Here is a 12,278-nt window from a genome sequence, read left to right as displayed (position 1 = left end):
TGGAGCGGAAAGGGTGGAATTGAATCAAATGGTTTCCAGGTGTTTGCTAGTTACAGACAGGGGGCTGGTGGCACCCTCATGGGGGAGAACAGGCTCACGGTAATTACTGGAGCGGAAAGGGTGGAATTGAATCAAATGGTTTCCAGGTGTTTGCTAGTTACAGACAGGGGGCTGGTGGCACCCTCATGGGGGAGAACAGGCTCACGGTAATTACTGGAGCGGAATGGGTGGAATGGAATCAAATGGTGTCCAGGTGTTTGATGCCTCTTCATTAGCGTCGTTCTCCCCTCAACAGTTTCCTGTGTGACACGCTGTGTGTGTGTGTGTGTGTGTGTGTGTGTGTGTGTGTGTGTGTGTGTGTGTGTGTGTGTGTGTGTGTGTGTGTGTGTCTGTGTCTGTACTAATGTGTAGTTGGACTGAATTCCAGCTGTTCAAGGTGATTGAAGTACCAACAAGTAGAGCTTTTAGTTCTCGTAAGTTTCCCTGTCCTCTCCCCTGCCCTCTCCCCTGTCCTCTCCCCTGTCCTCTCCCCTGTCCTCTCCCCTGTCCTCTCCCCTGTCCTCTCCCCTGTCCTCTCCCCTGCCCTCTCCCCTGCCCTCTCCCCTGTCCTCTCCCCTGTCCTCTCCCCTGTCCTCTCCCCTGTCCTCTCCCCTGTCCTCTCCCCTGTCCTCTCCCCTGCCCTCTCCCCTGCCCTCTCCCCTGTCCTCTCCCCTGTCCTCTCCCCTGTCCTCTCCCCTGTCCTCTCCCCTGTCCTCTCCCCTGCCCTCTCCCCTGCCCTCTCCTTTACCCTGCCCTAACAATTAAGTCTTTACATTCTTCTCTAGTGTGTGTGTGTGTGTGTGTGTGTGTCTGTGTCTGTGTCTGTGTCTGTGTCTGTACTAATGTGTAGTTTGACTGAATTCCAGCTGTTCCAAGTTGATTGAAGTACCAACAAGTGCTTTACCCTGAATGCCACACATTCCTCTCAGCTCTCGTCTTGGTTCAGACCCTCTAATTAGAAGAAAAAAAATGGCACCATATTTCCCTATATAGTACACACTGCTTTTGACTAAAACTCTATGGGCCCTGGTCAAAAGTAGTGCACTATATAGGGAATAGGGTTCAGTTTGGGATGTACTCCCCCATTCGACCATAAACTTCACTTGTAGATCTGTGTGTTTTTTAGTCAAGTTTTCTATTCTAGTCATAGTTTAAGCATTCATCTTAGAGAAATATAGATTGATTGTCAATTATCTCCATTACGTTGATTTAAAGAAGAATTCACACATCTAGTAAGAGTCTCTTTAACTATCTCTACATGTACATACTACTTCAATCAGCCTGACTAACCGGTGTCTGTATGTATCCTCGCTACTTTTATAGCCTCTCTACTGTATATAGCCTCGCTACTTTTATAGCCTCTCTATTGTATATAGCCTCTCTACTGTATATAGCCTCTCTACTGTATATAGCCTCTCTACTGTATATAGCCTCTCTACTGTATATAGCCTCTCTATTGTATATAGCCTCCCTACTGAATATAGCCTCTCTACTGTATATAGCCTCTCTACTGTATATAGCCTCTCTACTGTATATAGCCTCTACTGTATATAGCCTCTCTACTGTATATAGCCTCTCTACTGTATATAGTCTCTCTACTGTATATAACCTCTCTACTGTATATAGTCTCTCTACTGTATATAGTCTCTCTACTGTATATAACCTCTCTACTGTATATAGCCTCTCTACTGTATATAGCCTCTCTACTGTATATAGCCTCTCTACTGTATATAGTCTCTCTACTGTATATAACCTCTCTACTGTATATAGTCTCTCTACTGTATATAACCTCTCTACTGTATATAGCCTCTCTACTGTATATAGCCTCTCTACTGTATATAGCCTCTACTGTATATAGGCTCTCTACTGTATATAACCTCTCTACTGTATATAACCTCTCTACTGTCTATAGCCTCTCTACTGTATATAGCCTCTCTACTGTATATAACCTCTCTACTGTATATAAACTCTACTGTATATAGCCTCTCTACTGTATATAGCCACTCTACTGTATATAACCTCTCTACTGTATATAACCTCTCTACTGTATATAGCCTCTACTGTATATAGCCTCTCTACTGTATATAGCCTCTCTACTGTATATAACCTCTCTACTGTATATAAACACCTTTTTTGCACCATTGGTTAGAGCCTGTAAGTAAGCATTTCACTGTGAGGTCTACTACACCTGTTGTATTCAGCATTTCACTGTGAGGTCTACTACACCTGTTGTATTCAGCATTTCACTGTGAGGTCTACTACACCTGTTGTATTCAGCATTTCACTGTGAGGTCTACTACACCTGTTGTATTCAGCATTTCACTGTGAGGTCTACTACACCTGTTGTATTCAGCATTTCACTGTGAGGTCTCCTACACCTGTTGTATTCAGCATTTCACTGTAAGGTCTACTACACCTGTTCTATTCAGCATTTCACTGTGAGGTCTCCTACACCTGTTGTATTCAGCATTTCACTGTGAGGTCTACTACACCTGTTGTATTCAGCATTTCACTGTGAGGTCTCCTACACCTGTTGTATTCAGCATTTCACTGTAAGGTCTACTACACCTGTTCTATTCAGCATTTCACTGTGAGGTCTCCTACACCTGTTGTATTCAGCATTTCACTGTGAGGTCTACTATACCTGTTGTATTCAGCATTTCACTGTGAGGTCTCCTACACCTGTTGTATTCAGCATTTCACTGTGAGGTCTACTACAACTGTTGTATTCAGCATTTCACTGTGAGGTCTACTACACCTGTTGTATTCAGCATTTCACTGTGAGGTCTACTACACCTGTTGTATTCAGCATTTCACTGTGAGGTCTCCTACACCTGTTGTATTCAGCATTTCACTGTAAGGTCTACTACACCTGTTCTATTCAGCATTTCACTGTGAGGTCTCCTACACCTGTTGTATTCAGCATTTCACTGTAAGGTCTACTACACCTGTTGTATTCAGCATTTCACTGTGAGGTCTACTACACCTGTTGTATTCAGCATTTCACTGTGAGGTCTACTACACCTGTTGTATTCAGCATTTCACTGTAAGGTCTACTACACCTGTTGTATTCAGCATTTCACTGTGAGGTCTACTACACCTGTTGTATTCAGCATTTCACTGTGAGGTCTACTACACCTGTTGTATTCATCACGTGACAAATAAACTTTGATTTGAAGATCCATCTAGTTTTGTTACATATATATATTCTAAGATAAGCTTCTGATTGATAAAAGCTATATATATGTGTGTTGTATGGTTCTAGGAATGTTGTAACTCATAGTGTTGATATGTCTATATTAAAACGTAGTATTTAATATTGATGTTGAAACCGTTAATCTGTTAGACACGGAGACTGGGCTCACAACAGACCAATGTCTTTTAAGTATTGGGGATAGATAGCCGATATTTCAAATACCACTTAGGTGCGCTAAGCAGGCTTTCACTTAGTAACTTGCTTCCAATAACAGTTGGGTCTTGGCTGGGTTACAGTTGTGAAGAGGGCTTTTAAACAACCTTGGGAGTAAGATGGATATTGGTATTGAATGTGATTTTAAATGTGATTGATTTGGTTGTCCACAAGATGGCTCTCTGCAACCACTTTGCTTACGCTATGGTTCTACTGTCCCCTCTACACAAGTTCCGGACTCACTGTTTGGAATTAAATAGCGGTATTACTTTAAATGAGTTACACAACAACTATGTACATGACTCTGTTTTGAGCACAATGGACACAAGTGGACACAGAATTCTAATTTGCTTGAGAAAAAAAGAAGTAACTAATTGTAGGTTAACTGTTTTTAACACCAAGGACAGATAGGACCCACGGACATGAATTTCCCTGAGACATGAATTGTTGCAAACGCATTCATGTTCTATTGTGGCACAGCGTTAGTGAGATTCAAACCTATAGTGTTCTCTGTTCATGGCATCAGTTCACTGTAGAAAACTGTTCATTTTAGTCAATTCACACCATAGAGATAGATAGAGGACTTATCTTTATAATTGTTTTACTCCACACACAAAACTGTTCATTTGAGTCTATTCACACCATAGAGATAGATAGAGGACTTATCTTTATAATTGTTTTACTCCACACACAAAACTGTTCATTTGAGTCTATTCACACCATAGAGATAGATAGAGGACTTATCTTTATAATTGTTTTACTCCACACACAAAACTGTTCATTTGAGTCTATTCACACCATAGAGATAGATAGAGGACTTATCTTTATAATTAGTTAATAAATGTATTTTGATTGTGGCACAGTGTCAGTGAGATTCAAACCTATAGTGTTCTGTTCTCTGTTCATGGGATCAGTTCACTGCATCACCAGGATGGGGCTAAAATACTATGTTTTACTCCACATACAAAGATGTTCATTTTAGGCTACTCAAACAGACCCCATTTCAAAGTAAACAAGAACTCATTAAGATCAGGTGTGGCCAATTAGTGTCAGTGAGATTCAAACCTATAGTGTTCTGTTCTCTGTTCATGGGATCAGTTCACTGCATCACCAGGATGGGGCTAAAATACTATGTTTTACTCCACATACAAAGATGTTCATTTTAGGCTACTCAAACAGACCCCATTTCAAAGTAAACAAGAACTCATTAAGATCAGGTGTGGCCAATTAGTGGGCGCGGCTAACACACCTGAACACACTTAACAAAATATAAAGGATAAGAGAGATGTATATGTTGTTAAAATAAAGCACACGAGGGCGTGCTAAACAACAGCGCTGCGGTCATAGGTTCGAGGCCGAGCTTCTAGCCAAACCAAATGTCAGGCTAAAAGCAAGGGGAGATAATGTCTTGATGTTTTTTTTTTTACAGTGGAGATCAAGTTTATGAATTGGCTGGCTGGGCTGATGGGACACTAGATGAGTATGGCTTTATCAGATGGAACAGAAAACAAGATGCCCATTTTTGGCTGGCTGGGCTGATGGGACACTGGATGAGTATGGCTTTATCAGATGGAACAGAAAACAAGATGCCCATTTTTGGCTGGCTGGGCTGATGGGACACTAGATGAGTATGGCTTTATCAGATGGAACAGAAAACAAGATGCCCATTTTTGGCTGGCTGGGCTGATGGGACACTAGATGAGTATGGCTTTATCAGATGGAACAGAAACCAAGATGCCCATTTTTGGCTGGCTGGGCTGATGGGACACTAGATGAGTATGGCTTTATCAGATGGAACAGAAAACAAGATGCCCATTTTTGGCTGGCTGGGCTGATGGGACACTAGATGAGTATGGCTTTATCAGATGGAACAGAAAACAAGATGCCCATTTTTGGCTGGCTGGGCTGATGGGACACTAGATGAGTATGGCTTTATCAGATGGAACAGAAAACAAGATGTCCATTTTTGCGTCGTACACTTTTTAAATTATTTTTTTACAATGTTTTGGTCTGAACAATGCTTGTCTGTTGTAGAATAACATTCTTACTATGTTACTAAAGTTTTCTTGTATACTACAACATTATATACGAAGCACTAAATGAGATTGAGGGATACTACAGAGTGTAAACTGACGTATTTTATATATATATTGATTCTGATATTTTCCAAGTGGGAAACTCAGAGCTTATTTATTTGTTCTACGAGTTTCCAAGTCAGAAATGTCAGAGTTCCCGAGTTGTCTTTTTAAAAGCGTTTTTAGTCCTGACATGAAAAGACAAACTATAAGTCAGAGGCCACTCCAGTGTTAATTACTGCTGTTAGTGTTGTTTTTCAAATACCACTTAGGTGCACTAAGCAGGCTTCACTTAGTAACTTCCTATAACAGTTGGGTCTTGGCTGGGTTACAGTCAAAGCCCTTTGTGACGTATGGTGAAGAGGGCGTTTTAACAACGTGGGAGGAAGATGGATATTGGAATTGACCAATTAAAAATATGTTGAAAACAAAAAAGGCCTTTAAATGTGATTGATTTGGTTGTCTCCTAAGGCGTGGATGGGGGGGGGGGGGTCAGTGACAGATATAAGGATTTGATTGGTTGCCTCAAGTTTGTGAGTGATTTGATTGGTTGTCTCCCCAGGTGTGGGTGGGGTCGGTCACAGAGATCCGCTCTGACGACCTGGATGCCCAGGATGAGGACACTCCCCCTGAGGAGCTGCAGGTGATAGTGACTCCGCCCTCTAATGGCCACCTGGCGCTGAAGAGCGCCCTCGCCAGGCCGCTCCTGAACTTCACCCTGCAACACATCCATCTGGGACAGCTGCTGTTCGTCCACAGTGGTAAGACCTGATCCTAAACCTGTACAAACTTAGTCTTCTAGCGGAGTTGGATGGAGTAGTAGATACCAGATGGGTGACTGTAGTAGTAGATACCAGAGGGGTGTACTGTAGTAGTAGATACCAGAGGGGTGCACTGTAGTAGTAGATACCAGAGGGGTGTACTGTAGTAGTAGATACCAGAGGGGTGTACTGTAGTAGTAGATACCAGAGGGGTGTACTGTAGTAGTAGATACCAGAGGGGTGTACTGTAGTAGTAGATACCAGAGGGGTGTACTGTAGTAGTAGATACCAGAGGGGTGTACTGTAGTAGTAGATACCAGAGGGGTGCACTGTAGTAGTAGATACCAGAGGGGTGTAGTAGTAGATACCAGAGGGGTGTACTGTAGTAGTAGATACCAGAGGGGTGTACTGTAGTATTAGATACCAGAGGGGTGTACTGTAGTAGTAGATACCAGAGGGGTGCACTGTAGTAGTAGATACCAGAGGGGTGCACTATAGTAGTAGATACCAGAGGGGTGTACTGTAGTAGTAGATACCAGAGGGGTGTACTGTAGTAGTAGATACCAGAGGGGTGTACTGTAGTAGTAGATACCAGAGGGGTGTACTGTAGTAGTAGATACCAGAGGGGTGTAGTGTAGTAGTAGATACCAGAGGGGTGCACTGTAGTAGTAGATACCAGAGGGGTGCACTGTAGTAGTAGATACCAGAGGGGTGCACTGTAGTAGTAGATACCAGAGGGGTGTAGTAGTAGATACCAGAGGGGTGTACTGTAGTAGTAGATACCAGAGGGGTGTACTGTAGTATTAGATACCAGAGGGGTGTACTGTAGTAGTAGATACCAAAGGGGTGCACTGTAGTAGTAGATACCAGAGGGGTGCACTATAGTAGTAGATACCAGAGGGGTGTAGTAGTAGATACCAGAGGGGTGTACTGTAGTAGATACCAGAGGGGTGTACTGTAGTAGTAGATACCAGAGGGGTGTACTGTAGTAGTAGATACCAGAGGGGTGTACTGTAGTAGTAGATACCAGAGGGGTGTACTGTAGTAGTAGATACCAGAGGGGTGTACTGTAGTAGTAGATACCAGAGGGGTGTAGTGTAGTAGTAGATACCAGAGGGGTGCACTGTAGTAGTAGATACCAGAGGGGTGCACTGTAGTAGTAGATACCAGAGGGGTGCACTGTAGTAGTAGATACCAGAGGGGTGCAGTAGTAGTAGATACCAGAGGGGTGCAGTAGTAGTAGATACCAGAGGGGTGTACTGTAGTAGTAGATACCAGAGGGGTGTACTGTAGTAGTAGATACCAGAGGGGTGTACTGTAGTAGTAGATACCAGAGGGGTGTACTGTAGTAGTAGATACCAGAGGGGTGTAGTAGTAGATACCAGAGGGGTTTAGTAGTAGATACCAGAGGGGTGTAGTAGTAGATACCAGAGGGGTGTACTGTAGTAGTAGATACCAGAGGGGTGTACTGTAGTAGTAGATACCAGAGGGGTGTACTGTAGTAGTAGATACCAGAGGGGTGTACTGTAGTAGTAGATACCAGAGGGGTGTGGTGTAGTAGTAGATACCAGAGGGGTGTACTGTAGTAGTAGATACCAGAGGGGTATAGTAGTAGATACCAGAGGGGTGTACTGTAGTAGTAGATACCAGAGGGGTATAGTAGTAGATACCAGAGGGGTGTACTGTAGTAGTAGATACCAGAGGGGTGTACTGTAGTAGCAGATACCAGAGGGGTGTACTGTAGTAGTAGATACCAGAGGGGTGTAGTAGTAGATACCAGAGGGGTGTAGTAGTAGATACCAGAGGGGTGTACTGTAGTAGTAGATACCAGAGGGGTGTACTGTAGTAGTAGATACCAGAGGGGTGTACTGTAGTAGTAGATACCAGAGGGGTGCACTGTAGTAGTAGATACCAGAGGGGTGTACTGTAGTAGTAGATACCAGAGGGGTGTGGTGTAGTAGTAGATACCAGAGGGGTGTACTGTAGTAGTAGATACCAGAGGGGTATAGTAGTAGATACCAGAGGGGTGTACTGTAGTAGTAGATACCAGAGGGGTATAGTAGTAGATACCAGAGGGGTGCACTGTAGTAGTAGATACCAGAGGGGTGTACTGTAGTAGCAGATACCAGAGGGGTATAGTAGTAGATACCAGAGGGGTGTACTGTAGTAGTAGATACCAGAGGGGTGTACTGTAGTAGTAGATACCAGAGGGGTGTACTGTAGTAGTAGATACCAGAGGGGTGTACTGTAGTAGTAGATACCAGAGGGGTGCACTGTAGTAGTAGATACCAGAGGGGTGTACTGTAGTAGTAGATACCAGAGGGGTGCACTGTAGTAGTAGATACCAGAGGGGTGCACTGTAGTAGTAGATACCAGAGGGGTGCACTGTAGTAGTAGATACCAGAGGGGTGTACTGTAGTAGTAGATACCAGAGGGGTGTACTGTAGTAGTAGATACCAGAGGGGTGTACTGTAGTAGTAGATACCAGAGGGGTGTACTGTAGTAGTAGATACCAGAGGGGTGTACTGTAGTAGTAGATACCAGAGGGGTGTACTGTAGTAGTAGATACCAGAGGGGTGTAGTGTAGTAGTAGATACCAGAGGGGTGCACTGTAGTAGTAGATACCAGAGGGGTGCACTGTAGTAGTAGATACCAGAGGGGTGCACTGTAGTAGTAGATACCAGAGGGGTGTAGTAGTAGATACCAGAGGGGTGTACTGTAGTAGTAGATACCAGAGGGGTGTACTGTAGTATTAGATACCAGAGGGGTGTACTGTAGTAGTAGATACCAAAGGGGTGCACTGTAGTAGTAGATACCAGAGGGGTGCACTATAGTAGTAGATACCAGAGGGGTGTAGTAGTAGATACCAGAGGGGTGTACTGTAGTAGATACCAGAGGGGTGTACTGTAGTAGTAGATACCAGAGGGGTGTACTGTAGTAGTAGATACCAGAGGGGTGTACTGTAGTAGTAGATACCAGAGGGGTGTACTGTAGTAGTAGATACCAGAGGGGTGTACTGTAGTAGTAGATACCAGAGGGGTGTAGTGTAGTAGTAGATACCAGAGGGGTGCACTGTAGTAGTAGATACCAGAGGGGTGCACTGTAGTAGTAGATACCAGAGGGGTGCACTGTAGTAGTAGATACCAGAGGGGTGCAGTAGTAGTAGATACCAGAGGGGTGCAGTAGTAGTAGATACCAGAGGGGTGTACTGTAGTAGTAGATACCAGAGGGGTGTACTGTAGTAGTAGATACCAGAGGGGTGTACTGTAGTAGTAGATACCAGAGGGGTGTACTGTAGTAGTAGATACCAGAGGGGTGTAGTAGTAGATACCAGAGGGGTTTAGTAGTAGATACCAGAGGGGTGTAGTAGTAGATACCAGAGGGGTGTACTGTAGTAGTAGATACCAGAGGGGTGTACTGTAGTAGTAGATACCAGAGGGGTGTACTGTAGTAGTAGATACCAGAGGGGTGTACTGTAGTAGTAGATACCAGAGGGGTGTGGTGTAGTAGTAGATACCAGAGGGGTGTACTGTAGTAGTAGATACCAGAGGGGTATAGTAGTAGATACCAGAGGGGTGTACTGTAGTAGTAGATACCAGAGGGGTATAGTAGTAGATACCAGAGGGGTGTACTGTAGTAGTAGATACCAGAGGGGTGTACTGTAGTAGCAGATACCAGAGGGGTGTACTGTAGTAGTAGATACCAGAGGGGTGTAGTAGTAGATACCAGAGGGGTGTAGTAGTAGATACCAGAGGGGTGTACTGTAGTAGTAGATACCAGAGGGGTGTACTGTAGTAGTAGATACCAGAGGGGTGTACTGTAGTAGTAGATACCAGAGGGGTGCACTGTAGTAGTAGATACCAGAGGGGTGTACTGTAGTAGTAGATACCAGAGGGGTGTGGTGTAGTAGTAGATACCAGAGGGGTGTACTGTAGTAGTAGATACCAGAGGGGTATAGTAGTAGATACCAGAGGGGTGTACTGTAGTAGTAGATACCAGAGGGGTATAGTAGTAGATACCAGAGGGGTGCACTGTAGTAGTAGATACCAGAGGGGTGTACTGTAGTAGCAGATACCAGAGGGGTATAGTAGTAGATACCAGAGGGGTGTACTGTAGTAGTAGATACCAGAGGGGTGTACTGTAGTAGTAGATACCAGAGGGGTGTACTGTAGTAGTAGATACCAGAGGGGTGTACTGTAGTAGTAGATACCAGAGGGGTGCACTGTAGTAGTAGATACCAGAGGGGTGTACTGTAGTAGTAGATACCAGAGGGTGTTGTAACAGAGGTGTAGTAGTAGTAGATACCAGAGGGGTGTAGTGTAGTAGTAGATACCAGAGGGGTGCACTGTAGTAGTAGATACCAGAGGGGTGCACTGTAGTAGTAGATACCAGAGGGGTGCACTGTAGTAGTAGATACCAGAGGGTGTACTGTAGTAGCAGATACCAGAGGGGTATAGTAGTAGATACCAGAGGGTGTACTGTAGTAGTAGATACCAGAGGGGTGTACTGTAGTAGTAGATACCAGAGGGGTGTACTGTAGTAGTAGATACCAGAGGGGTGTACTGTAGTAGTAGATACCAGAGGGGTGTACTGTAGTAGTAGATACCAGAGGGGTGTACTGTAGTAGTAGATACCAGAGGGGTGTAGTGTAGTAGTAGATACCAGAGGGGTGCACTGTAGTAGTAGATACCAGAGGGGTGCACTGTAGTAGTAGATACCAGAGGGGTGCACTGTAGTAGTAGATACCAGAGGGTGTAGTAGTAGATACCAGAGGGGTGTACTGTAGTAGTAGATACCAGAGGGGTGTACTGTAGTATTAGATACCAGAGGGGTGTACTGTAGTAGTAGATACCAAAGGGGTGCACTGTAGTAGTAGATACCAGAGGGGTGCACTATAGTAGTAGATACCAGAGGGGTGTAGTAGTAGATACCAGAGGGGTGTACTGTAGTAGATACCAGAGGGGTGTACTGTAGTAGTAGATACCAGAGGGGTGTACTGTAGTAGTAGATACCAGAGGGGTGTACTGTAGTAGTAGATACCAGAGGGGTGTACTGTAGTAGTAGATACCAGAGGGGTGTACTGTAGTAGTAGATACCAGAGGGGTGTAGTGTAGTAGTAGATACCAGAGGGGTGCACTGTAGTAGTAGATACCAGAGGGGTGCACTGTAGTAGTAGATACCAGAGGGGTGCACTGTAGTAGTAGATACCAGAGGGGTGCAGTAGTAGTAGATACCAGAGGGGTGCAGTAGTAGTAGATACCAGAGGGGTGCACTGTAGTAGTAGATACCAGAGGGGTGTACTGTAGTAGTAGATACCAGAGGGGTGTACTGTAGTAGTAGATACCAGAGGGGTGTACTGTAGTAGTAGATACCAGAGGGGTGTAGTAGTAGATACCAGAGGGGTTTAGTAGTAGATACCAGAGGGGTGTAGTAGTAGATACCAGAGGGGTGTACTGTAGTAGTAGATACCAGAGGGGTGTACTGTAGTAGTAGATACCAGAGGGGTGTACTGTAGTAGTAGATACCAGAGGGGTGTACTGTAGTAGTAGATACCAGAGGGGTGTGGTGTAGTAGTAGATACCAGAGGGGTGTACTGTAGTAGTAGATACCAGAGGGGTATAGTAGTAGATACCAGAGGGGTGTACTGTAGTAGTAGATACCAGAGGGGTATAGTAGTAGATACCAGAGGGGTGTACTAGTAGTAGATACCAGAGGGGTGTACTGTAGTAGTAGATACCAGAGGGGTGTACTGTAGTAGTCAGATACCAGAGGGTGTACTGTAGTAGTAGATACCAGAGGGGTGTAGTAGTAGATACCAGAGGGGTGTAGTAGTAGATACCAGAGGGGTGTACTGTAGTAGTAGATACCAGAGGGGTGTACTGTAGTAGTAGATACCAGAGGGGTGTACTGTAGTAGTAGATACCAGAGGGGTGCACTGTAGTAGTAGATACCAGAGGGGTGTACTGTAGTAGTAGATACCAGAGGGGTGTGGTG

The 12,278-nt window shown here is 44.4% G+C and overlaps 1 protein-coding gene across 1 annotated transcript in view; it reads left to right on the top strand.

Moving 5' to 3' along the window:
- Positions 1–12,278, top strand: part of cspg4ba (chondroitin sulfate proteoglycan 4ba) — a 75,402-nt gene that overhangs the window by 37,290 nt on the left and 25,834 nt on the right. Inside the window, exon 10 of the mRNA XM_031816614.1 lies at positions 6,086–6,284. Coding sequence (XP_031672474.1) covers positions 6,086–6,284 — 199 coding nt within the window. The remainder of the gene's footprint in view (positions 1–6,085; positions 6,285–12,278) is intronic.

The sequence above is a fragment of the Oncorhynchus kisutch genome, linkage group LG3 (genome assembly GCF_002021735.2).
Source record: "Oncorhynchus kisutch isolate 150728-3 linkage group LG3, Okis_V2, whole genome shotgun sequence".
In the NCBI taxonomy this organism is placed as follows: domain Eukaryota; kingdom Metazoa; phylum Chordata; class Actinopteri; order Salmoniformes; family Salmonidae; genus Oncorhynchus; species Oncorhynchus kisutch.
This window is presented reverse-complemented; position numbering and strand designations above follow the sequence as displayed.